This window comes from Lagopus muta, chromosome 1 (assembly GCF_023343835.1).
Source record: "Lagopus muta isolate bLagMut1 chromosome 1, bLagMut1 primary, whole genome shotgun sequence".
Classification (NCBI taxonomy): domain Eukaryota; kingdom Metazoa; phylum Chordata; class Aves; order Galliformes; family Phasianidae; genus Lagopus; species Lagopus muta.
The window spans coordinates 194,849,101-194,875,952 of NC_064433.1; the positions used below are offsets into that span (position 1 = coordinate 194,849,101).

The window sequence follows — 26,852 nt, forward strand, 5'->3', positions numbered from 1 at the left end:
CGTTTCAACAGAACGCTTACATCTGTTCTCCAGTAGAATAAAGCAGTCCTCCCTTCTTCTGCACCACATGTGCTCTTCTCCTGTAAAATGTGCAGTGAGTGGCTGACAGCAGAGCAGGAGCCTGGACTGTTCTCCAACCCCACGTGGGCACAATTTCTAGCTGAGCATTGCTGCTCTCTTGTTTAGATGGGACTGGTGTGTCCTTGATCAGCCAGGAGAACTTCTTCAGTGGCATCACTGATTGCCCACTGCGGAAGTCTCCAGAGAACAAATGTGACAGCTTTGGGCTGCAGTAATTCAGACTTGGGGAAGCGATCTTGGCTGAATGACTTCTAAAACCTGCCTTTTCTACAGATCACAGCAGAGCGAGTCTGCCTGCACCAGTGGGAGAGCTGCCTGCACGGAACTGCAGACGCAGTCGTCTGTGGTGGAATTCATCATCGACCACACAGATGTCCTCTTCTGCTCCACATCTGGACCTGACATGGCAGGTGGAGCAGGTGAGTGTCTTCCTCCATTAGCTTTATCTTGGTCCTGTCACCGTCACTATGATGTCTTGGATGCAGGTGAAGCTTGGTGAATGTGTGGCAGCGAAGCTTTCTGAGTTCACCATACCTGCTTTCTAGGGTTTTTGTTTGCCTGTTTCGATACAGGGAGCTGCTCTTAATTATGACTTCCTCCTTTGCCATAGACACACCTCTGAGCACATGGTTATTTTGAGCTGCTCTTCTTGCAGCGGCTTGGTTAAGCAAGTCTGAGGAAAACACAGCAGCTCCCCCGGACCTGTGATGGCTGTGCTGCCGCTTTCTGATCCTGGCTCTCACCTGTGGTTTTCCCTTCCAGGGCACAGTTCTCTCTCAGGGCCCCAGTCTGTGCAGGCGTCTTCTGCTGCCACAGAGCTGCTCAGCCTGGAGGAGGCGCAGGCACGGAGGCGAGGCCACAGCAGCTCTCCTGTGGTTGTGACAGAGAGCAGGGACATAGAGGTGGAAGAAGGCCCCGCAGCTGTACGGGGGAAATTCCACACAGTCATCGACTTTCCATCTGAAAGGTAAAGAGGACTTTGTTTTCCAGCAGCTATCATCACTGTTTGGGTGGCTTGTGTTTGTTTTGTCCCCACTATTTCTAGTGCCTCAACTTGTGGAAACTAGATTTAATGAATGGTGCCTGAAGTGTTGCAGTGAATCTCCACTCCACTTTGGACTGTGAGATTGAACTCACATTCAGTTGCCTGACAGGCTGAGTTTAGCCACACAAGGCTGCCGTTCCTTCCTTGCTGGGCAGGCAGTCACGAGATGCACAAAGCCACGCTGACGTCTACCCTGGCCTGTGCTGGATGTACCTGGAAACGTTGGGGTTTTCCGGACTTCACGGCCACGTGCCTGAAACCAATTCCGGTTCTCTTCTACGCAGAGCTGTTGGTCAGACCTGCTGGCACGAGAAACTAGACATGGCAGTGAGATGGGCCGATGAGCTGTCAGTGTCAGAGTCAGAGATGCTTTTGACGTTCCTTTATGGCTGTGCAATTCCTCAGCCAGCAGTTATGCCTGCCAACTCAGTCAAAGCCTTCCTTTAGGCGCTGTCCTGTACAGGTGTGTGGAGCCTGTGGACCTCACGTGCTCTGCATCATGCTTGACACAGTTGAGGGGAATTTAGCCAGCAAGACTTCAGGGCTGAGCTGTAGGAATGGAACCATCCCTCCACTGCTTGAAATGGAGCGAGTTTCTAAGCTGTGTTTCAGCAGGAACCAGGCGGTGCTAGGAACAAGCAACTGTTGGCAAGAGCTCAGTGCAGCTCTTCCCTCACTCTGCTCCACGCATGGCTCACACCATTCCCTGTTTTCTCTCTCCAGACCAAGTCCGCCCAGCAAGATAAAGGAATCACCAGCTGGCTGTTGGTGTTCCTGCTTCAGCCTGGGAAAACCATCTTCTGGGGCCAAACGTCAGCCACAGCGCCGTCCCAGGGAGCCCTCAGAAACAGAAATCGTAGTGCTGGCAGGTAAGGGTGCAAATCCAGCTTTCAACGCCTTGCTTTTCAGCAACATAGAATTCTTGCTGTCAGTGGGCTTGTATCTACTTCCAGCGTTCCAACCCATACCTGACACCTTTAGTTCACCTGTGATCAAGAACCACTTTTGTAATTCAGCTTGTGAAAGTTTGGCACTAACCCCTGTGTATCCTTCCTAGATGAACTGAGCCCTTGTCCACCTAGAAGAGCCAGAGCAAGTAGCGAAGCTGGGCTGTGTGCTTCCACCAGTGGAGAGCTCTTGGGAAGCACAAATGGCTGCGGTTCACATGACAGCCTTCCATGTAACAACAGTGATGGAGAGAGGGAGCTCATCCAAGTTCAAGCCCTCATTTCTCCCGGCTCTGCTGAAGATGCTGACCTGAGCCCGCCAGGCACCACAGTCACCAGCCTGGACTGTGACCCGGCGCCTTTGCAGTGCAGCCCAGCCCAAGCACAGTCCGAGTGCCCCGACAGCAGCACCTCTGTGCAGGAGCAGGTCGGCATCACCGATGAGAAGCCGTGCCTCTTGGAGGGGGGCTTAGAATCAGGCCCTCAGTCCCAGGCACCGTGCAGCGGATCTGACAGCTCTGAGCCACTCTCTCCGTGACCTTTCCATCCAAGAGAGGACGATTCCCACCTTTACCTGGACCTCTCACGCCCTTCTGTCCTTTCCTTTAATAATAAAAGCACACTCGTGCTCACTCAACACCTTGAATGCCTGTGGAGTCTTCATTCACGAGGACTGGGATGAATGCAACAAACAGCAAGGCACCTCAGCTTGCAACGCTGAGGCTGCAGGGTGCATGAAGCAGAGCTCCAGGTTTGTTCCCGTTCTGTCTGGCTTCGGGATGTCTGCAGCTCCCATTTGGTACGGTAGCAAATAATCTCTAGCATCCTGGATGCTGCTCGTGATAACCCCAAGCTTCCTGGTGGTGGCTTTGTGATGCCTTTCAGGGCTTTTTGATGCACTGTGATGCCTTGGCTGCTCCCTAACACCTCTCTCCTCCAGGCGCATCCATTCCTTGAAGGAATCAGCAGCTGGCTGTTGGTGTTCCTGTTTTCAGCCTGGGAAAACCATCGTCTGGGTCCAAACGTCAACTGCAGTGCAATGCCAGGGAGCCTGTAGAAATGCAAGTCGTAGTGCTGGCAGGTAAGGGTGCAAATCCTGCTTCCAAAGCTGTGCTTTTCAGCAACATAGAATGCATGCTGTCACTGGGCTTGTATCTCCTTCTAGCGTTCCAGCCCATACCTAACACCTTCAGTTCTCCCCTGATCAAGAACCACTTTTGTAATTCAGCTTGGGAGAGTTTGACACCAACCCCTGTTCATTCTTTTATAGGCGATTTGAGCTCTTGTCAACCGAGCAGAGCCAGAGCAAGTAGTGATGCTGGGCTGAAGCAGAGCTCCAGGCTTGTTCCTGCATTGAGAGCTCTGGCTATGATTTGGAATGGTAGCAAATAATCTCTAGCATCCTGGATATGGCTCATGATAACCCCAAGCTTCCTGGCTGTGGCTTTGTGACGCTTTCCAGGGCTTTTTGATGCGTTTTGACTCCTTGGCTGCTCCCTAGCACCTTGCTCCTGCAGCTGCGTTTGCTCCTGGCTCCCACTTACAAGCTGGCCATGCAGATCATCTGCACACCTGTCACCACCGCGCTGAGGCACGAGGAGCTCACCCTGACCAGCAGCCGCCCCGCCCCCCGGGCTCTCATTGGTCCGCGGCAGCGCCGCCGGCTGCCATTGGCTGAGGCGCCGTGCGCGGGAGCGAACGTTGGGGGCCGGCTGTTGGAGGCGCGGCTCTCCTCGCAGAGCACCGCTGCAGCCGCCTGTGCCGCCCGGTAGGAGACCGCGGCGGCAGCCGGAGCTGTCCGGGCGGCACCGAGAGGGAAGCCGCGGCAGCCCGGGAGCGAGTGCTGAGGACAGCTGTGCCGGAGGTGTGCGGGAGAGCGGTGCCGGGACGGGGAGAGGGGCTGTGGGGGGCTCTAGGAAGCTGCAGGGAGGCGACGGGGGGGTGGTAGGGAGGGGGGAATATAGCGAGATGTGAGGCTGTAGGCGCCTGTGAGGGGATGTAGGGGTTATGGGGAGCTGTTGGTGGGGAGAGGCAGATACGGGGCTCTAAGGGTGGTGTATAGGGAGATAGGGGGCTGTGGTGGGCCGTAGGGTCATATGAGACTATTGGGGGCTGTTGGGAGCTGTAGGGAGGAAGGAATATGAAGCTGTAGTGCATTGTGGGGGGACTGTAGGCGTGGATATGTAGATTTCTATAAAAAATGAAGCCCCTGTTCTGGGCTGCATTGCAAAAGGGGTGACCAGCAGGGAGAGAGAGGTGATTGTCCTTATTGCCTCAGCTCCTTTGAGGCCTCATGTGCAGCGCTGCATCCAGGCCTGGGGCCCGCAGCACAGGAGGGACGTGGAGCTGTGGGAGCGGGTGCAGAGGAGGCACTGAGATGTCAGAGGGCTGGAGCAGCTCTGTGTGAGGAGAGGTTGAGGGCAGTGGGCTTGTTCAGCCTGGAGAAGAGTAGGCTGCGGGAGACTTCATTGCAGCCTTGCAGTACTTGAGGGGAGTGTAGAAGCAGGAAGGGGAATGGCTGTTTACGAGGGTGGATGGTGATAGGACAAGGGGGAGTGGTTTTAAACTGAGACAGGGGAGGTTTAGGTTGATATTAGGAGGAAGTTTTTCACACAACAGGTTGCCCAGGCATCAGTGATTTACTGGCTGGTTCGGCCCTGTTCTGTGACTAACGGGGTGGAGGGATCCGTGGATCCGTGCTTCTGGAAAAGGGAAACGGGGAGAATGATTTCAAAATAATTGAAAACAGCCTTTACAGAAAGCAGGTGGCACCTATCGACTGGTACAAGATCCAAGAGAAATGAATGAAATGGTTCTCAAATGACACCCCCTGCTTCCTAAGCCCTGTAATGTAATGAGTCAAATCCCACGCAGACACAAATGGTTCGGTGTAACAGACCTCAAAGATGCTTTTGGGACCTGCCTTTTAGACTCAGAGAGTCGAGATCTTTTTGCCGTTGTACAAGAGGATCCAAAAATGCGACAAAAATAGCAAGAGAGGTGGATTGCTTTACCCCAAGGGTTCATAGAATCGCCTAATTTATTATATTTTATGTGTTATATTATGATAGGTATTATATATTGTGTTATTATGTGTTATTTTACATACATTATATATTTTATATTTTATTTTTGTTTTATCTAATGAAGTGCTGGAGAAAGTTTTGGGTAAGTTTCAGGTTGAAGAGGAGGTGAAGCTGTTTCAGTATGTAGATGATTTGCTGAGTTGTGGAAAAGAGGAGTCTAAAGTCAAGGAGACTGCAAGTGAAATTGTGAAGTTGTTACTTGTACTGTATGTCTGCAGTGCATTATTTTTTGAAAGGGTAAGAGAGAGAAAGCACAGGTGGGTGTAGTTAAAAGTACCTCTCAGGAAGCCTTTGCATCTGTGTACTGAGGGCATTCCTGATGTTGGGAGAAAAGCTGGGAAAGAGATCTGGAATGAAAGGGTGAACGCTGCATGCTATCAGCTGATGTTATCTGGCCAGTTTGGATCTGTCTGTATGAAGGAAAGAGAGATGCAGGCATAACACGTGAATCTTTGTGAGCTACAGAGATGGGCTTAAAGATATGAACTGCTGGAGATGGATTGCTCTAGCTAATTGTACTTAAAGAGTTTTTAGCATAGAGACTGAGATGATACTGTGTTCAACATTGGTGTTTTTTTGTACGTTTGCTTTGTTTTTTTTGACTAAGTGTAAACCTTCACGATGGCAGTGTCCGAAAACTGCGCTGGTGATGAAGATCACTGAGCAGCTTCCTCAGTGGTCCTGAAAGGGTTCATGTTCCTCAGGAACCCATTTTGTGCTGAAGCATTTCCTCCTACTGAGTGAGAATGAAATAAGGAGTTGTTCTTGGTGTGCACGTAAGCTTCTGCCAGGCTGGATTGGTGACTTCAGTTGACGTGAAATTACCTCATTGAGGCATATGTTCAATGCAGGGCTCCTCCCTGCAACATGGCAGCCATTTCAGAGATGGTGAGCTCGTGGTACAGACTGGCACTGTGGGTAGAACAGTTGCTGTCCTGAGTCAACGTGCTTACTAGCTGGTGACTTGTGTAGCTTGGGACTGAGAGGGATTGCAGTTCAGCACAAAGCAGGGGATCTGGCGTATGATGCGATTTCTCAGGTGATGAGCAGTGAGAGAAGTGTTTACCCTGCAATGTGTGACAGCGCGTGAGTTTTGGCCTGGTAATGCTGTAGTTGCTTCTGCTAGTAACAAATGTCCATTATGGCCTTGTGTTGCAATTGATTAGAAAGATACTGAAGTGCTTCCTGTATCCCTTGAAACTGCAATTGCTCAGAGGTGGTGGTTTTGTTTTGCACAACCAGTGACACTCTTTTCCTCATGCTGCAAATGCTTTCCTCATCATGTTCTCTTCAGGACACTCAGGATGAAACAGCTGTGCTTTGGCTCGATGAAACTCAGGATGGGATTCAGAAGGCTAACAAGGACACTGAAGAGTCACAGAGATGTAAGCATTGTGGCAAATACCGTGGTTCAATGCCATTGTCAACCAAATATTCGTCACCAAATGAAAGAATGCGAGCAAGAAATGTACACATGCAAAGGAAATTAGAATACAAGTGTTTCCTTCAGGTAGGTGTAGAAGTTTTTTCTTTCAACAATGAATGTCACAGCCTTTCAATTTCAATTCTTTCCATCTTTTTGGAAGGATATGTCATTGTTTCAGTTGTGTTGTGACTGGGTTACATCCTAGGCAGAGATACCTATTGAATCTCTGTCCAAGTGTTTGACATTAGCAGATCACTGTGTCTGTCTGTGGTTGGGTAGTCAACCCAATAGAGGATGTTCATGTGCACAGTTGTGGTGCATCTTAGCTTTCATTTGTGTTGTACTGTTGCCTTTAATTCTATGAAGTATTTCTCAAAGTACTTTTTTTTTTTTTTTTTTTTGCACTAAGTGCAGATAAAAACACAAATCAGTGCAGTTGGCAGGTGGACTGTGCCAAAGGACATTTGGTCAAAAGCAGGATTAAAGTATGCTTCTTTGAGCCTGAATAAGATCTTCAGATACCCTTCTACCTGTGTGTGTGTGTGTGTGTGAACAGACATTTGCTCAGTGCTGAAAATGACTGTATCTCGTGTTTACTGCTTCGGTGAGATACCTGTGGTTGATTTTGTCCTGTGTTTGCAGCAGAGTTCTGGAGTAGCCCTGGGTTAGCTCTTTCCTCATCTTGTTCTTGTTGATAACCTGTTCTGTGTTCAGGTTGCTATTCTTGCTAGGAACGGTGCAGTCACTGGAAAGGTGCTTTTTGAGTCAGTTGTCTGCTGTAGCAGGGCTCTGCAAGAAGCAGCTGCCTTGACTACAGCTGTTGTCAGAGTACAGCTGAGTGAATGGATAAAAGGTTGTAGAGAAATACCGTCGATAAATCAGCACCGTAGTAGGACTAAGAGCACAAAAAAAAGCGCTGTCAGACACTGTGCCATACACAGATGCACAGTGTACTGAAAAGATTGTTGTACACCAAGTTGTCTTTTTTTAATCAGTATTTTTGTGCATAAATACAGGAAGGTATTTGTGTACACTCGCACAGTGCCTTGCTCTCACAGAATCACAGATCACAGAATCACAGAATCACCCGGGTTGGAAGGGACCCCAAGGATCATGTAGTTCCAAACCCCTGCCTAGCAGGGCCACCAAACATACACATTCAGATCAGGTTGTCCAGGATCCCGTCCAACCTGGCCTTGAACACGTGCAAGGATGGGGCATCCACAACCTCCCTGGGCAGCCCGTTCCAGGGCCCAACCACTCTCCTAGTAAAGAACTTCCCCCTAACATCCAACCTACATCTTCCCTCCTTCAACTTAAAACCATTTCCCCTAGTCCTGCTGTTGTCAGCCCTTTTGAAGAGTTTACTCCCCTCCTGGGTGTAGGTTCCCTTCAGGTATTGATAGGCTGCAATGAGGTCACCCCGCAGCCTTCTCTTCTCCAGGCTGAACAAGCCCAACTCCCTCAGCCTGTCCTCATAGGGGAGGTGCTCCAGCCCCCTGATCATCTTAGTCGCCCTCCTCTGGACCCTTTCCAAAATCTCAATGTCTTTCTTGTACTGAGGGCTCCACACCTGGACACAGTACTCCAGATGGGGCCTCACAAGAGCCGAGTAGAGAGGGACAATCACCTCCCTGTCCCTGCTGGCCACCCCTCTCCTGATGGAGCCCAGGATCCCATTTGCCTTTCGAGCTGCCAGAGCGCACTGCTGGCTCATATTCAGTCTCTCGTCCATCAGGACCCCCAGGTCCTTCTCTGCCGAGCTGCTCTCAAGGACCACTCCTCCCAGCCTGTACAGGTGCCTGGGGTTCCTCCGGCCCAAATGCAAAACCCTGCACTTTGCCGTGTTGAACCTCATCAGGTTCACCTGAGCCCAGCCCTCCAGCCTGTCGAGGTCCCTCTGAATGGCATCCCTTCCTTCCACCGTATCAACCGCACCACTCAGCTTGGTGTCGTCAGCAAACTTGCTGAGGGTGCACTCAATTCCCTCATCGATGTCATTAATAAAGATGTTAAAGAGCACCGGTCCCAAGACAGACCCTTGGGGGACACCGCTTGTTACCGGCCTCCACCTGGACATAGAGCCATTGACCACCACCCTCTGTCTGCGGCCTTTCAACCAATTGCTTATCCATCGGGTCGTCCATCCATCAAATCCACTTCCCTGCATTGTGGAGATGAGGATGTGGTGGGGGACCATATCAAAGGCCTTGCTCAGGTCCAGGTAAATGACATCGGTCTCCTTCCCTTTGTCCACCAATGCCGTCACTCCATCATAGAAGGCCACAAGATTAGTTAGGCATGACCTTCCTTTGGTGAAGCCGTGCTGGCTGTCTCGGATCACATGCTCATTCTTTATGTGACCGAGCATGTTGTCCAGGAGGATCTGTTCCATGATCTTCCCAGGCACGGAGGTGAGACTCACTGGCCTGTAGTTCCCCGGGTCCTCTCTGCTCCCCTTCTTGTATATGGGAGTGACGTGACCCTTCCTCCAGTCGTCCGGGACTTCACCTGACAGCCACGACTTCTCAAATATGATGGAGAGCGGCTCGGCAACCACCTCAGCCAGCTCCTTCAGGACCCTGGGATGCACGCCATCCGGCCCCATAGACTTGTATTCATTCAGTCTAAGGAGGCACTCTCGGACTTGCTCTGCCCTTACAGTGGGGAGGGATTTACCTCCTTGGTCCCCACATAGAGGTTTGGTGATGCAGGGTTCAGGGACGTGAAAAAGACTAGAATCCTGGCCACCAGTGAAGACCGAGGTGAAGAACACATTCAGCACCTCAGCTTTCTCTTCGTCTGTTGAAGCCAGTTCTCCTTTTAAATTTACCAAAGTAGGTACGCCCGTTTTGGCCTGTCTCTTCTGGGCAATGTACCTGTAGAAGGTTTTCTTATTGTTTTTCACGTCCCTTGCCAAGTTCAGTTCTGCCTGCGCCTTGGCTTCCCTGATCCCACGTCTGCAAGTCTGGACGGCATTCCTGTACTCTTCCCAGGTGACACAGCCTTGTTTCCAGAGCTTGTACACCCCTTTCTTCGCCCTCAGTTCCCTCAGCAGGTCCTTGCTGAGCCATGCCGGTTTCCTACCTCGCCTGCCCACTTTCTTATTCAGAGCTTGCTCTCTGAAGTTTGTTGTGAGTCACTGAGCTCCTGACTGCCCAGGTAACCTGCCTCCTCCTGTTGTTGAAGTTTCCTTAGGAATTCTGGCCGTGAATGAGGCAGTCGGTCACGGAGATACCAGCCCTACCCTGAGTGCCTTGTGCTCACCAGATGTGGGGCTGTGCGGAGTCGCTGCAGAGTGTGCAGAGACAAAGCAGCGAGAGTTGGCAGAAGTGGAAAGGAGAAAAATGGCCACAGGTGAACCCCAAATAGCTACCTGCTAGTGCAGTAAATTCAAGATGATTGCCTGTAGAATGGAAAGCAGAGGGGGAGAAATGTGAGGAGCAGTCTTGCGTTCTGGGTATCTTGTTAGAATCTCATGTTACAGGAAATTGAGGCTGCCTTGTAAACTGAAGTCTTTGTTAAAGGAAAGAAAAAAAGGTAGGAAGGAAATGAAAAAGTTAGCAGTGAAATATTCCCCACTTGTAGAATATGTTGTGCTTAGGTAGTTCTTGCGGTGGTTCACTGGAATCTGAGGCGTTCCTTCTATTGCTTGGAGGAAGGGCCCTCTCCATGCATTTCCTTCTTGTAGTATTTGTATGTGAGGAAGCTAGATACGTGTTTGCTTTCAACATAGCAGCATTTCTGCTTTCAGGAGGCAGTGGCAGTGAACGGGTGAAACACTGGGTGAGAGGAGGCTGTCATCATTATCATAACGTGAGGAGCAGAGAGGGAGGATGGGATGAAGCGACGGAATTTGTGCAGAATGACACACAGCTGTCACGGGAGGAGATGCAGGTAAAGTACGTGCTCTTTTTCTCTGAAGTTGAAGTTGCCACTATTTCAGGCCTTATTGCAACTTTAAGAAGTAATGTTTCCCCACAGTAGTCAAGTTGGCAAGCTTTGTATCTTATTTCCCTGTTCACTGTCTACTTTGCACGTCAGCACCTCTTTGTCCTGTTGTGGAGAATGTGCACACCTTTATCACCAGAACAAGACGGTGGTGTTGCTGCTGTCAACGGTTTATGGGCTGGTCCGGCCCAGTTCCGTGACCAGCAGGGCGGAGGGATCTGCGGATCCGCGCCTCTGGGAAAGGGGAAGCAGGGGACCCCAAAATACTTGAAAACAACAGCACTGATCTACTGATCTGAGGTGGAACAAATGATTTTACTAAATATAGTATTAGTAAAATACAATGAGAGAGAGAGAGAGAGAGAGAGAGAGAGAGACTGTTTGAATTGTATAGACCTCACCACAACGCTGGGGTGAGAAGTGCAGTCCAGTTGAGTGACTGAAGTACAGACGGCGAAGCACAGATAGCGAAGCGCAGACAGCGAAGAGCAGGCGAAGAAGAAGGATCAGGTGACCTTGCTTGGAGTTATATCCCCTTGCTGACCGCAAAGTCTCCTGGGGAAATGTAGTTCTTCTCCGACGGACGAACATTCGGCAGATATCAAACCCCACCCCCAGTGCATTACATGATGTTATGGTGTGGAATACTGATGACCAAAAATCACAAAACCATGACAGCTGCTCACCAAAAAGCAACTTGTAAGTTTCTCTTGAGCAGAATACAGAAGCCGCTGTGTAACATGTCATTTTTGCATCTCCCTTTTCTCTTCCTGGCTCTTCTTCCTACCATAACACTAATCTAGAGCACTGTATCTGGAGTCACGGCAGCATAGGACCGAGAGCAGTTGTGGCTGGCCAAAGAGAACCTGATGGTGAAGCTTCAGGCTTGTTGTCGAGGCTGTCTTGTTTGTCAGGAATTCAACTCCAGAATGAGGTTTTTGACAAAGCAAGTTCCAGCCATCACTTGCATGCAGGTATGAAATCCCCTAATTGTGTTTGAAGCTTGTACTTGTCAATTGCTCTCCACACGCACGCTTACTGACTGGTTTTGTTCAACGCAAGCAGTTGCCACGCACAATTATCTTCATTTTGCAAAGTGTTGGAAGGCGTTTCCTTCTCCCTGGGAATCACTATGTATAAATTACTTCTCTCCCTCTTCCCATTAGTCCGTGGGTTTGGAGACTTGAAGATGGCCTTGAGAATTGTGCAATGGATGGTGCATTTGGTTGTTTAGTTTTAGTCATTTGTTCTCTAGCTGTGTTTTGCCCTTGGTGGGGGGTGCTGCTAAGTCCCTCACAACGACAGCTGGTGGTGGAAGAAATAGTTAAGGCTTCACTGCATATCTCTTACGGCATGTCTTGTAAGATGAGCATGTCTCTGTTACATTTTATTCAGCCAAAGGGAAGTGGAAACTGAGCAGCAGAAAGAAGCATCGAATAGTAAATTACTGCTCTTCACTTTGAAAAGTCGCCTTCTTTCTTGTGTGTGTTTTCAGTCCCAGTGGCGTGGCTATAAACAGAGGAAGGCATATCAAATCCGTTTGGATTACTGACGAGCACACAAGGACCGAGAAGTGAAGGTAGCAAGTGCTATGGTTTTTTTTTTGTTTTTGTGTTTTTTTTTTTTTTTGTTAACATTTTTGGTAGCAATATTTGTGGAGAAGACTTTTATCTGACATGCTTTGGGATTCTTTCCTGTAGATTGAGTCACTGGCCAGGATGTATCAAGGCAGAAGGCGTTGCAGAGATCACTTGCAATAATTCAGAGACCACGTAAGAGATTGTGAAATGAATTCAGTATCTGACACTTATTTTTTTACTCTACCCTTAACAAGTGTAAGTGGCTGTTTTGTTTTTTTTTTTCCCATTCTAGATAAATGACGTTATAAAAGCTCAAGCTTTTATCGGAGGAAACAAAGCAGGAGAAGACTACAAAACCCTCAGTAAGTGTGGCCAAAAGAATAAAGCTAATATGCTTTGAATCTCTATTTGCAGAAAAATACTGTTAGTGAGATCTGCAACACAAAGAGAGCTATGAAAATCAGTTGGGGTGAAGTGGTGCAAAGAGTAGGTAGGTAGGTAGGTAGGTGGCTGAAGGAAAAATTCCCTCTGGCTGAGGGAGTGGAATGCGCTGTCAGCAAGTTTGCTGATGACACAAAACTGGGAAGAGTGGCAAAAAAAAAACAAAACACAGCAAAAGGCTGTGCTGCCTTCCAGCGAGACCTGGAGAGTTGGGTGGGGAGAAACGGAATGAGAAAGAACAAGGGCAGGTGTGGAGTCTTGCATGTGGGCAAGAGCAACCTGAGTACCAGTCTAGGTTGGGGGCTGAGCTGTTGGAGAGCAGCGTAGGAGAAAGGGATTGGGGGATCCTGGTGGGCGGTAGGAGGAGCATGAGGCAGCACTGTGCTCTCGTGGCCAAGAGGGCATCCTGGGGTGTATGAGAAAGAGTACGGATAGGAGGTGGAGAGGTTCTCTTTCCCCTCTACTCTGCCCTGATGAGTGGAGCATCTCCCTATGAGGAAAGGCTGAGAAAGCTGGGTCTCTTTAGCTTGGAGGAGACTGAGGGGTGGCCTCGTTGATGTTTGTAAATGTGTGAATAGTGAGCGTGAGGAGGATGAAGGCAAGCTCTTCTCAGTGACATCCAGTGATAGGACAAGGGGCAGTGTGTGCAAGCTGGAGCATAGGAGGTCCCACCTAAATAAGAGGAAAAACTTCTTCACGGCAAGGGTAACAGAACACTGGGATGGGCTGCCCAAAGAGGTTGTGGGATCTCCTTTGGAGACATTCAGCAGCTACCTGGACATGTTCCTGTGTGCCCTAATCAGGTGATCCTGCTCCAGCAGGGGGATTGGATGAGATGATCTTTGGAGGTCCCTTCCAGCTCCTGACATTCTGTGATTCTGTGCAAACTTGGTTCACGGTAGTACTTTTGCTGCTGGGAAATAGGAGCGCTGATCTTTGGGGTAAGTTCAGCAAGGTGGACTCCCCTAAGCTGATACTGACTTCATCCTATAGCGTTGACTTCTGTCCTGATTTATTCCATGCCAGAAGTTCCGGATGCTGTCAGGAGTTATTCAAGCCCATTGGTGTTAATTTGACCCTGGACTGGCTGCTGCTTGACATGCTGTCTGCACAGAGGTAACACGTGCATTAATTTGTTTCCTGTCCTCTGATGTTTTGTCACTTGTTTTTAGTTAATGCTGAAAACCCACCTATGGCTGTGGTTGGGAAATTTGTTCACTTGCTTGATCGGACCCAGATATTCAGGAGGAGCTGGAGCTAATGAAACTGTGTGAGGAAGTTGTGAGCTTGATCGGATCTAATCAACAGCTTGAAAATGACCTGAATCTCATGGACATCAAGATTGGACTGCTAGTGAAGAACAGAATGACACTGCAGGTAGGAAATGCAGTGCTGGGAGACTAGGAGAGTGAATTGAGGCCAATGGCAGTTAGCATGAGGACCTTCTGAGCCTGGATCTCACTCACTCAGATTCAGTGGGAACTATTTCCCCCAGAGTTACAGGTTTTCCTCCCAGTAAGTTCCTAACTGTTCCACTTATTACTATGTATCCCTAGAAAGAGAACTGCAGCAGAAACATCAAGGCTTCAAGTGTTTTAAAAACAAAGCACCAGAAAAGAGCGCACTCGGGACCAAGGGAAAGCAATAGATGGTATGCTTGAAGGCTCTGAGAACTGTTTGTCTGTTCACTTGTGGTTACATGAGTCATGGACTTGCACACCTTAATTTCTTCTCACGTTTTGTGTGCTGTATCAGAAGGGGGAGGTGATTTCGGAGCAGGAAATGTGCTCAGGCTGCTTGGTGTTGGTTGGCTGATGGAAGCCCCCTCTGTCACTTTGCTGACGATTGATTGCACACAAGAACAACATTGCTGATACAGCGGTGCCTTTTTTAATTCAAGCTGAAGTTACAGTCACCTTTTCCTTTGGTCCTGAATAGCGTGGCGCTAGGCTTGACCTTGTGTAAAATCTGAACCATGGCAGCAGTGATGTTCAGTTCCAAAGGAGGCTCCAGCTGTTGGGCTGATGCTGGCAGCAAAAAGTATCATCGTTATCAGAGCAGTGGAGGCAGTGAGTCAGCAAAATGGAAACAGGGCTTGGGGCTTCAAGCACAGTTGAGAAAGAAAGGCATTTTCAAGCATCTTCAGAACGCTACCAGCTCTGACAGTAGTCCCTGCTCGAAGCAATTAGTCCTTGTAGGTTCTCAACCAATTCTGGAATGTGGGGACAAGACAGAAATCGCTGCTATAACAGATAATGTTTCACTTCATGATCTCCTGATGTACCTTGACTGCCTTATCCACACAAAAGGAAGTGCTATCGTGCAGCTTTTTCCAATATTGCGTGTTATTTAAATGTGGAATCTGTCCCTCTGTGTTCTTTGCAGGATGTTGTTTCTCATAGCAAAAGGAAGAACAAGGAACAGCTCTGTGACGTGATGACGCTGAACGAGCAAAAGGGAGGTTTGAAAGCTTTGAGCAAAGAGGAGAGGGAAAAGCTGGAAGCCTATCAGCATCTTTTCTACTTGAGGTATGCAGCTTTTCATAGATCATAGAATCATAGAATCACTAAGGTTGGAAAAGACCTAAAAGATCATCCAGTCCAACCGTTCACCTATTCCCAATAGCTCCCACTAAACCATGTCCCTCAACGCAACATCAAGTCTTTCCTTGAACACCCCCAGGGTCGGTGATTCCACCACCTCCCTGGGCATCCATTCCAGTGCCTGACCACCCTTTCTGAAAAGTAATACTTCCTCATGTCCAGCCTGAATCTCCCCTGCCGTATTTTGAAACCATTTCCTCTGGTCCTATCACTGATGACACAAGAGAAGAGGCCGACCCCCAGCTCACTACAACCTCCCTTCAGGAAGTTATAGAGAGCAGTGAGGTCTCCCCTGAGCCTCCTCTTCTCCAGGCTGAACATTCCCAGCTCCTTCAGCCTCTCCTCATATGGCCTGTGTTCCAGACCCCTTACCAGCTTCGTTGCCCTCCTTTGAACACGTTCCAGGGCCTCAATATCTTTCTTGCAGTGAGGGGCCCAAAACTGGACACAGTACTTGAGGTGCGGCCTCACGAGTGCTGAATATAGGGGAACAATCACCTCTCTGCTCCTGCTTGCAGCACTGTTTCTGATGCAAGCCAGAATGCCATTGGCCTTCTTGGCCACCTGGGCTCACGGTCGGCTCATGTTCAGCCGAGCATCAATCAATACCCCCAGGTCCATTTTCATTCACTGCTCTTGTCATAGATGCTTACGTGTATTGGAACAGTCTGTGCTTCTGCACTGCAGTGTTGAGGCGCTGTCTGTCTTTGTGGTGTTGGCTTTTGTGGACACGTGCTGTATGGGAACTGCTGAGTCATGGCCTGAACCTCTGATTGATCACCTGAGGCGAGCAGTGAGTCAGGCAGAGGAGCACAGGTGAAGGCAATGCAGCTGTGCTGCTGGAAGAGGTGCAGCCAGGCTACAGCCCTCCTAGACCTGTTTAAGAGCTGGCTACCAGTGGGGAAGGATCTCGTCTGGAGATCTGCTCTGCTGGAGTTTTGTAAGTGAGCCCAGGATAGGGGTAAGCCTTCTATTTATTCTCCTTTTGTTAGCTTAGTCTGCTTTGTCAAACTCTCTTGTTTATTTCATAATGACAACATCTTAATAGTCATTGATTATACACGTGCACTAAGTACTTTTTCTTCTTGTTTTAGACTACTCCAACGTACTTGGCCAAGCTGCTTTTGCAGATGCCTCAAAACAAACCCACGAAGTTCATGGATTCAGCCATCTTCATGCTGCATAACTACGCATCCAGTCAGAGAGAGGAATCTCTGCTGTTGTGGCTGTTGCAAACAGCATTGCAGGAAGAGATCAAGTACGTTGTAGCGTAGGACACAGCCTTGCTGTTGCCTCAGTTTGGGCCGCTGCTAAAATTGAAGCTGTTCTGGTGTGATGTCCCGTGCTCATTTGCTGATAATGCTGAACTGTCCCTGCCTTCTGCTCAAGCTGTTTGGCGTCAGTCCTTTCTGTAACCTGGAAGGAGAAGGAATTACCTTTGTTCTTTAGGATTAAAGCCATTTTTCTTTAGCCAATGCTTTGTTGCTCAGGGAGGCACTATTTTTGATCTAATGCAGTGCTTTCCTAAGATTCAGTCCCATCTAAGTTCTCTGCTGTCTAGTAAGAAGGACTTGGCACAGACTGCGAGCTTGGGCTTTACAGGCCAGAGTGAAGCTGACGCGAAGGACACTGTTTTCCAGAACAGATGAGGAGGCTGAAAATCAGATGCTGTCTGGTTTGGGTTTTTTACTGGCTGTCAGGCTTAAGGATTCTGGCTGTCCGTTGGCATAATGGAGTTGATTGTCACTTAGGAGTTTGGTGTTTATGACTTCTGGCTGATACGGAGCTTGACAACTTGCTAGGAAGACCAAATACATACAATGTTGGAGGCAATCATGCCTTTTTTGATGCTTTTAAGTATGAGGATGGTATGTGCCCTCCAACAGGTAACGTCTAAAAGGTTTGTTTAATTATTATTATCTTGGAGTAGTAGTTCAGGAAAGTGCATACATATGCTTTATTCTCTGCTGCTGGATTTCCCATAGCGGCATGCTGTGAATGGCTTTTGTTGCTGATTGCTTACTTGTTGAAATACTGAAAGAAAATAGTTGTGCCTGTGTAGAACTCCCTTTGTTTCCTCTGTATTTTTGAGATGCGCTCTTTCAACCGTGGTGCCCGTGGTCAGAACGCACTGAGGCAGATCTTGGCCCCCGTTGTGAAGGAAATAATTGAGGACGAATCGCTCAACGTCAGAACGGATCCAGTGGATATTTACAAGTCCTGGGTTAACCAGATGGGATGTCAGAATGGTGAGGCCGGGTATGGAAGCTGTTGCTACTGTTTTTTTTCTACAAGTTGCTCAGCTGCTTTGCATTGCTCTGTTAATCGTTCCAAACCATCCCTGGATTCATTGCATGCATCTGTCCAATTGCTACCAGCTTTTTTCCATCAGCTCGAGATGGCTTTCTTCTGAATGGTATAAAGATCATCTTGTGACAGGGGTGTTGAGACTATTGGAAGTGAATCTCATGAAGAGATAGGCCAAGAAAAGCCCCAAAGCATTTCTTCTGTGTTAACTCGTAGATACAGATACCGTAGATCTTACTCTACCAAGCCAATCTCTGCCCACAACTCGGGCAGGCTGCCTAAGGAGGCTGTGGATGCCCCATCCCTGGAGGCATTCAAGGCCTGGCTGGATGTGGCTCTGGGCAGCCTGGGCTGGCGGTTGGTGAACCCGCACACAGCGGGGGGTTGGAACGAGATGAGCATTGTGGTCCTTGTCAACACAGGCTGTGTTCATAGAATCGCAGCATGCAGCTGTTCCTGTCTGCCCATGAGAAGGTTTCATCCACTTGGTCATCCTGGTTGGTTGGCCTGTAGATCCCCTGCTACGTCATCTGTCCCTGTCCTCCCTTTAATGTGTGTCTATAAACTCTTGATTGGCTCCCATCCGTCCCCAGTCAGAGTTCTGTGTTTCTTCCAGTGCTTGATGTTCACCAGATTTTGAAGCTTCTGTTGTTGGTTGTTTTTGTTTTGTTTTTAACACACTTCAAGGGAAGTGGTGGAAAAGCAATGCTATGAAGTCAAAGACAAAAAAAGCCTCAGCGTTCATTGCTGCTCACTTAGCTGGGTGAATTGGACTTCTTTTGAAATGTCAAATACCGCTCATCTTCGGTACTTCTGAGTTTCTTACTTCTGGATTAAACGTTTCTGAGTTCCTCTCAGTTGTGTTTAATTGGGGATGTGTAGCTAAAAACGTTGCAGTTAACCAAAGAGGTATTCGGAGAGAGAGAGAAGTGCTCTGGAAAAAGGGCAGAAAGTAGCTGCTGTTTTCTCAGCTCAGCTCCTTGGTTTGCCACGCTTCCCCATTTTTGCTTTGTTGGAGATGGTGGTCAATTCTGCACACCTGTGTTAGGAATTGGCTCCTATCCCTTAGTGAGACTGCAGTACCAGGTTTCTCTGTAGCGTAGTTGTTCTGCCTACTGTTAGACTAAGCTTGGTTTAATTCTCAGAGTAACTTTTACGCTTGTTTGAGGAATTCTTTGGTAACTTCTAAAAATATATATATAGACAGGTGGTATTGAAAGTGAAATTTGAAAACCTTTGTGTGTAGGAATATCTGCAGTTGTGTTGTTCTGGAGCTAGTAGTGGTCAGTCTTACCACTTGTATGTTGACAGTTGTGCATTTATTTAGTGTATGTATCTATGTTACAGTGTGAAACTAAGATTCTTTGGGACAGCATGTGCTTATTAATGGCAGCGCAGTGGACCCTGCATCTTGAACGGGGCCCACAGCTCACAGGAAAGTAATTGGTCAGAACTCACTCAGAGTAGTGTCAGTAAGACTCAGTGGAGGTCTGTGCCATTGGTTTTGCACGTGTTTTTTTCTCTCCTCAACTTGTCCTAGATTGTTAGCAACTTACTCTATCACCGCTACGTGAATCCGGCCATGGTTGCACCGGATGCATTTGACCTAATGGATCTTTCAGCTGGAGGGCAGCTGACTACAGATCAACGAAGAAACCTTGGTTCTGTTGCAAAGATGCTGCAGCATGCTGCGTCCAGTAAGATGCTCATGGGAGACAGTGCACATCTGAGCATCGTGAAGGAATACTTGTCACAGTCGTCCCAGAAATTCAGGTAGAAGACTTCAGCTGATTGTGTTGAGGAGTTTGGCAGAGGACAGTGTTGCAAACAAAAAGGAGTGATGAATTTTAAATGTAATAAATTCCATCTCTGTCCAAAAGGAGGTCTGTTGAAAATGAGATTGCCCTTTGGGCTTCCACAATCATTGATAATAATGACATATAAAATATGTAGCTGGAATTTACAAACTAGATATAGTATATTAATGAGCTGGTCAAAACAATTGGCTTTGCCATACAAGCCTCCAGAGTAAAGGCTGTTTTTCTATGTGTTTATTATGATATTCTGGCCATTGAAAACTGGAGTGTGCATGCGTTCTTTCCTATATGCACCCTAGTTCTCTGTATGCAAACTAGATGGCACTTTGGATTAAACCAGGCTGGAATTTAGTTGTTTGTATAATAAAGTAACTTTTGAATGAAGAGCTTATTTCTATCTTTCATCTTTTGTAAGAAAGAAAACTGGAAATGGCTGGGAGTGAGGATTATTCTTGCAGCTAAGACAGAAGAATGGGTGCACAAGGTCATTAGGTCCGTAGACTTGTCCTGCAGATGCTTACAGTGAGCGAATGCCAACATGGCCAGTACCAATAACTGAATCTTCTAGATGGCTTTTGATGTGATAAGCTATAGCTTGTCCAGCTGTAGTATGCTTGGGAACCATGGCTTAAAGAAGAACAGCTGCTGGTATGCTGATTACCTTTTTCTCCTTTTTCTCCTTTTTCTTTCTTTTTTTCAGACACTTTTTTCAGGTTGCTGGCGCGGCTCCTGAATTGCAGGATCAATTCAATATTGATGAGTATTCTGGCTTGGTGACTCTCACTAACCCAGTTATTTGTATTTCTGTTGGTGAAATCATCAGTACACACACTGTAAGGATACGTCAGTCACAGTTGCTCTTTCTTAAGCTGTTCTTACACAGAAAATGCTGCTGCTGTTGAAACCTCAAGTAGCCAAATCTAAAGTGATTTCATTTGACTGTAGAGCTCAAAGGTTTGTAAGCTTTTAGAATTTAGTAAGTTGCTGATGTTTGAAGCCTATTCTGGAAGTGTCTGTGTATATGCAGATGGTACGACTTTCAGCCGTGATATTGCAGCTTTAGAGTTCAGTGAAGTGAGGATTTGTTTCTAAAAACACAAAGGAATATAATTTCAGTGTGTAGAGAAGGATTCACGATGAACAGCGCAGTTTGTTCTTCTGTTCGTGTAGCTGCTCTTGGACCATCCAGATGCAATTGCTCCCGAGCATCATGATCCCATTCGTGAATTGCTGGATGACCTTGGAGAAGTTCCTTCAGTGGAGTCCTTAACAGGTGATCTGTTTTACTGCAGAATTATGTCGTATTACCGTAGATGGTTTGAAGGGTAGTGAAGAAACTATCAAAGGAATAATCAGCGACCGTTTGGAAGTTGGTGCTCTAACAAAGCCGTGTATTTGTTCCAGTTCATTCTTCTGACCTCAGAACTTGTTATCCTGTGGAAAAAAAACACGCCTGGCTTCTCTCTTTCCTTGTCTCCAAACACCTTGTGTCACACCACTTCAGTTTCTAGGAGATGAACAGAGATTGTGCAATGTGTTCTTTGTTCCCTTGTGTTGGAGCCGTTGCTTTGTGCATCCTGGCATATTTGCAAAGGTCTGTCCACTGTCTCAAGATCTGTGCTCCTTAGGAGTTCAGTAGTAAATATATGAAGTTACAGGCGTCACGCAGGAGAAGTGCAATTTTTGGCATGTGGAGAATTAACTTTTTTTCCCTCCTTTTGGGTGCACCCATCAGTGAATGTCTGATAAAGGAACAATGGGGGCAGGAGAAAAAAACCTTTGAGTTGGAGGGAGGCAGGATCTAAATTCTCTGTTACTAATCCATGGCAGTTTTCTAGGAACGGGATCTGAGTCAACATTTGGTGCTTCACCATAAGCAAGATGAAGAAATTGCACAAGTCTGTCTCTCTTTGGTTTCTGTATTTCTGCTGTTGCAAGCATGAAATCTCGTCTGCAGGTCTCAGGGGATGGATAGAAGGACACAGCTTTCAGGAGGATGCTTGGACATCAAAATAGTTCCCTGGGTGTTGCTCCTCAAGAAAAGTAAGAGCTTTTAAAGGAATGATTGCCGGCATGTTTTCTGAGTGCACACAGAGACCAAGTGTTATGTGAGAGAACCTAGCGACTGTTCTGATGAGAACTGAGCTACAGTTGGAACAGGGAAAATGCTTTTGGCAGGATGGCTTTGTTAGAAGAATTACAAGCTTGGTCACTAAGAGGGGCAATTTTTAGATTGCAAACTGCGTTCTGTCGAGCGCATGGACAGAAGGGCACACTGATACTTTGGTTTATCGGGTACTATTGGCAGGCCAGCTTTTCTTTTTGATAGAGAGTAAGATGTTGAATACCGGTGTGGAATAGACATAAAGCCTAAGGTATATAAACTAGAGATTACATGGTGCTGTCTGGTGTGTGAGTAGTCCCAGTTTTGTAGGAAAAAAAAAATCTGGAATGTTTGAGATGTTTTTAAAAGCTGTCACTGGCATGTGACAAGTTTGACTATAAATGGTGTGGTTTGTGTGTAGACTGTTACATAAGGAAAAAGATACAGAGCTGTAGCAATCAAGAATGTAAAGAAGGTGAGGTAACGTGTAAAATCTTTTTCTACTTGACAGGCGAAGGGTCTGGCGACATTAATGACCCAAACAGGGAAAGGCTGGCGAAGACAGAGGTTTCTCTCCCGCTCACTGATAAATGCGATCTTCCTGGTGGTGGAAGTGCGGAGATGGATGCTAGGACAGTGCTGCTGAAGGAAGTGAGAGATGAACTGGCTGATGTATTTCTTAAGAGAAGAGGGAGACCAGAACCTGGATTTTCTTGCTGTTCTGTTTGTGCAAGTAGGAGAACTGAAGTTTAAATTGAGCAAAGGTGGTGCTGTGACTCAAAGTCCATTGAGGTCGTAGCCATTTCTTTCAGATGCTGTAGCTGTTAAATTTGTGCTTGCTAGTTCTTTGTCAGTGAAGAATTTGTTACTCTGTAAAAGTGTATCTGTGATAATTCTGGAGGAGAAAAATTACCAGAACAGAAAATATTCCAAGTGTGAGCAGGTCTGATGGCAGCAGTTAAATTTACTGTTGTACGGATGATTTGTGGGGATTATTGTGAATAACCCGTGGCATTCATCACAATGTAGATTTCTTAAATCATTTCTTAAATTTTTAAAATTTTATTTAAATTATCTTTAAATTTTCTTAAAAGAAAATAGTTTGTCGTGTAATTTCCTTTTCATCGACCTTTCATGCTAGTTCTTGATAAGTTATCTTTGGATTATGAATCAATATTTATTATTGAAGAGAACTGAAGAGAATACGTACGCACCCTGCGCCTTCATCTGCACCGAGAATCTTCTGAACATCTTTGCACCGTTTCTTCTTGGCCCTGAGATGAAGCTGTGTGCAATATGGGCTTGGATGCATTTTCAGTCCGGTGCAGGACACGTAACCCTCATCTGAGTTGTCGTGCTGACAAGAACAACACAGTAGCAAATTTTACAGGGTTGCGTGCTTTACTTTACTTTTTTTTTTTTTTTTTTTTTTTTTTTCCCCTCCAGTCATAACCATGGAACCACAGAAGCGTTACCCAGGCAGAAGGAGCCTTTGTCACCTGGACTTCCTACCAACGACGCAGGCAGTGGAAGTCAGCATCCCAAGCATCCATGAAACCCCTGCACAGGACTGGTGAGAGTTACCTGGCGCCGTCCTTTGGCAATCTCAGGTCTCTCTGTAAGCTCCCAAGCTGTGTCGTAACTCCTCCCGTGGTGCTGACTCAGCTCTCCCAGTCTTTTGTGGGGGAGAGCTGGAGTTGAACTCCTTCCTGCTTCCTGCCTCTGTCCTCCCTGCTTTGCCCATGGCCCACTGAGCCTCCATCCTTGTTAGGTGTCTTGAATTACTGAGTTGCTTAAGAACTGGGTGGACCAATTGAATTCTTAGCGATGTCTCTAGGTCCACGTGTGCACAAAAGCACACTCTGATGCAGTCAGTGTAATGATGAACACACGCCTTGTTTCCTTTAGCCCGTATTTTTAGGTCAGGAGAACAGATTTCTGGAATGATGTTCAGCTTAGCACCACAATCCCCTTGCCGCCCCCCATTGCAGTCACTCACGAGGGCTTGAGATCCACAGGGAGGAAGTATTGCTGATAATTACAATCCATGGTTTTAAAACTGATCTAATCTATGGTGTATGATATGAATGGTCCTGGTGAATGATGTGGTAAGGCATCCCAGCAATTTTCAACAGGAATACTTCAAGGCAGCTTTTCAAGGTTTCTTTGAGAACTCTCCAAGTCTCCAGGAATTTTAAGCGCCAAGGTTTCTTAGCCTTCCGAATGGCAGTGTTTCTATCTAAGCTGGCAGCCTTTAAGCCCAAACCGAAGCTTGCTCATCTCAGTGGAGGTACCTTAGCTATATTCTAATGCTGCGTGCAAAATGAGTTTCACGTTCACGAGTCCTTTCTGACTCGCTACGTGTTTGATTGCACAGGAAGAAAAGCTTGATGTCTGTGCCAAGGGAGACGTACACCGCACTTGCGCTGCCTGGACGATGTGGAAACTGGAAATTCTGGGGTGTGCTGAAGCATGCCCTCTCAGGTCAGTCTAAGCATATATAGAGTAGACCTGTCCAACAAAACAGGCAATGGACAGTTAAACCCATTCTGTTGGGAAATACTCTCTCCTTCTAAGTACCTTTAGAACGTGAGTTTCTTCAATTAATTACTCAACTCATTTCCTTTTCCTGAATGATCCTAAGTTCTTTTCTCAGGCTACATCTGCACTCTGCTCAGTCCAAGGAGAATCCCTGCCTGCAGATGCAATGACACAGCATGGCTCACAACCGCATTTGTCATTGCTTACTGTTATGGTAGCTGCCATCCATGTCCACCCTGCGTATTCTTAGAGCTCTTCTGGAGTCCATGGGGCAGACTTATGGTTGAACTGAAGGGAATTTTTTCATATTGCTCTAGCTCCAGATGATTATCCCTAGTATCATTATATTATAAAAAAAAAGGTGTTTTGAAGTAGTGTGATATATATTCTGTGCCTCAGAATGTGGCACGTGTGGCATGAGAGAGTTTTGAGGCCACGAGGACTGCTCAGACAGCATCAGAACTGTAAGAGCAGAGAGCTATAGGTGATGCAGCGCTGTTTGTGGCACCCGCAGGAAGCGGTAGCTGGAACAAAATATGGCCAGAAGAGTGATCAGATTGTGTTTGGTAAGGAACTGTTTCATTAGTTGTAGAAGTTTGACAAAATGTATATTCAGGATGATGATCAGCGTGCCAGGTGCTGGGACCATGCCGAAAGAGAAATGGTCTGAAAACGTCGGTGCAATTTGAAGTATATCCCCTTCCACAAAGCCCTCAGATCCATGCTGCAACTGCATCCAAAGCAACCCAGAGCCCTGTGCTTGTTGTACCCGGAGCTATCGGTGCCAGGAGTTGCTGCTGTGTTTGCAAGGACGTTGTGTCAGCAGTGTGCCGTCAGTGGGGTTGTTTGATGACAATGAAACAGCTGAATGGTGTACCTCAAGACTGAGAAAAAAGATGGTAGTCGAGACTGTGTGTCTAGGTATAGATAGCTTGATAGAGATCTATAGGAGTCCAGTGTGGAATTCACATAGGCCCTGCGCTGCAAGGTACACTGTTGGGAAGCAATGTCCATCTGCCCGAGGGCAGGAAGGCCCTGCAGAGGGACGGCCTGAGGCCAGTCGTACCAGGCTGCACAGCTGAGGCCAGTCGTAGGAGGCCGCACAGGAGCAAGCGCTGGGTCCTGCGCTGTGGTCATGGCAACCGCATGGCAGCTTCTGCAGGATTGGGCTGAGGTAGAATTCCAACCGCCCGCTGATTCTAGAACGTTGGGTGCTGTGTTGGAATCTTCTGGTCCTGTGACATGGTCTTGCCTCCCCACCCTGTTGTCATGGCGGAGCAGCCTGGTGGCCCTTAGTGATGTCACAAGCGGCTGGAATGAGGGGAGGAGCAGTGCGTGCTGCGTCCCTTCATTGGAGCGCTTGAGCTCTGCGTGAGTAGCTCGCTTGTTGCCCTTGTGCAGCGACTGAGTGCCTTCGTTTTCCCCCCTTGTGTCTTGCGCAGCATCTTGTAGGTAAGCTGAGACAGGGCGTGGGATAGAGGGGTGGGCAGTGAGCTGTTGAGAACTGCTGGCTGGTGGAGCTCCTAGCAGCTCATGCTGCTTACTCTTGTCCATCAGACGTAACTTTCAGCCAGTACCTGCATTCCCAAGCGATCCACAAAGATGGCATTTGTCCCATGGCTTTTCCCTTGTCATCTTTGCTCCATTGTGCAAGCTCACAGACCTGTTCCTTCTCTCTCCTCTACCCGCTCCCTTGGTGCAGCTTTCGCTCGTGGAAGAACAGAGCAAAGTGACAAGAAACAGCTGCGAGTTCAAGGAATTGTCTACCTTGTTCTGATCTCCTGCCAGGTACGTGCCACGCTTTGTCCCCCCACGTGGTTGACCAGCACTGTGTCGCACCATGTTTGGTAACACAGCCTCACTCAGCTTTGATGGGACACTGGTCCCGTGTGGGCTTTTTCCCTTCCCCTGCAGCTCCGCCCTCAGAAGGATGCTGTGTGTGGTGCTGTGACCAGCTGGTCTGAAGGAAACCAAACCCTTAGGCAAAGAGTCCTAGGCCCAGTTTGTGCCGAGCTGCAGAGCGTGACCCAAGGTCACAAGCACGCACGCTTGGGCTGTGTGAGTGTGCACGGCAGCTGTAGGGAGCACAGCAGAGATGCAATCAAGGAAATGTCCTTGATGTGCGGGGCTGCAGCAGGTGCCGGTGGTGAGGCTGCTGGGAGCTGTGGCCGGGGAGCAGATGCACCTGCAGCAATGATTCCTCTCACTGCCCTGCTGCTGCGCTGTCAGAGCGCCCTGGGTGAATGCATCTGCTGCTTTGTGCCAGTCCCCATCTGCTAGCAGAGGGACAGCTGCTTGGTCAAATGCTGCCTAATGGGCTGTCCCATTTGAACGGAGTGAACAGAGTGGTTGCTTCTAGAGCACCTGCCTGTGCCAGAGGATAGCCAAGGGTAGTTCTCCGGTAGTCTCTCAATACTGTGGTGTGTGAAGAGAGAAAATATGAGCGTGTTTCTCTTCAGTTCCAGCTTGTCGTGCCTGCTGTGATGGGCGTCGCGTGCAGCGAGATCAGCTGTGGGCCTGACATGACACGGATGGAGGTAGAGTACGGAGCTCTGATTGGTCTTTGTTCCCTGATTTGAGCCAGCAGAGTGAGCTGCAGATGTGCTCTCCTGCTTTTCAAGAGAGAGCGAATCCTTGCGGCTCTATCAGTGTCACTGAAAAGCTGCCTTAAAGGCTTTCTTTCCTTGCTGCGGGCATGTTCTTAGCCTTGCCGTTCCTTCTTGTGTGCCCATGATAAGGACCGAGTGCATTTCCTGCAGCTTTCTCTGCTGCCGTGCTCCTCAGCCTGAAATCCTCCTCGTTTGCCCTCAGCTCCTCACCATGGCCTGTGCTCTCTGTTTCAGGCTGAGAACAACGGGAAGCCCCTGCTGGTCCGTGAGGAGTCATCTCTTAATATCCCAGCTATTGCTGCTGCCCACGTTAT

General features: G+C 47.9%; 2 protein-coding genes and 3 long non-coding RNA genes across 5 annotated transcripts in view; all 5 read left to right on the forward strand.

Annotated features, from left to right (window-relative positions):
• LOC125703809 (rho GTPase-activating protein 32-like) overlaps window positions 1-26,852 on the forward strand; it is a 37,732-nt gene that overhangs the window by 5,060 nt on the left and 5,820 nt on the right. The window lies entirely within an intron of this gene.
• LOC125692809 (uncharacterized) lies at window positions 2,231-6,664 on the forward strand. The gene is made up of 3 exons (XR_007376852.1): window positions 2,231-2,824; window positions 3,014-3,154; window positions 6,454-6,664. It is a non-coding gene; the product is annotated as an uncharacterized LOC125692809 (long non-coding RNA).
• On the forward strand, window positions 10,333-12,301 carry LOC125692800 (uncharacterized). The gene is made up of 4 exons (XR_007376849.1): window positions 10,333-10,482; window positions 11,340-11,510; window positions 12,032-12,115; window positions 12,237-12,301. It is a non-coding gene; the product is annotated as an uncharacterized LOC125692800 (long non-coding RNA).
• Window positions 13,382-13,859, forward strand: LOC125692806 (uncharacterized). The gene is made up of 3 exons (XR_007376851.1): window positions 13,382-13,498; window positions 13,584-13,673; window positions 13,795-13,859. It is a non-coding gene; the product is annotated as an uncharacterized LOC125692806 (long non-coding RNA).
• On the forward strand, window positions 17,112-22,496 carry LOC125692735 (ras GTPase-activating-like protein IQGAP1). The gene is made up of 6 exons (XM_048943660.1): window positions 17,112-17,409; window positions 19,008-19,240; window positions 19,985-20,117; window positions 20,455-20,557; window positions 21,242-21,327; window positions 21,900-22,496. Exons 1-5 carry the CDS (start codon window positions 17,407-17,409, stop codon window positions 21,298-21,300), a joined length of 531 nt encoding a protein of 176 aa, XP_048799617.1. The 5' UTR covers window positions 17,112-17,406; the 3' UTR covers window positions 21,301-21,327; window positions 21,900-22,496.

Coding starts and splice junctions, on each gene's coding strand:
- LOC125692735 (XM_048943660.1), top strand. Junction 20,118..20,454: donor AAATCATCAGTACACACACT/GTAAGGATACGT, acceptor CTGTTCGTGTAG/CTGCTCTTGGACCATCCAGA. Junction 20,558..21,241: donor TTCAGTGGAGTCCTTAACAG/GTGATCTGTTTT, acceptor TCTCGTCTGCAG/GTCTCAGGGGATGGATAGAA.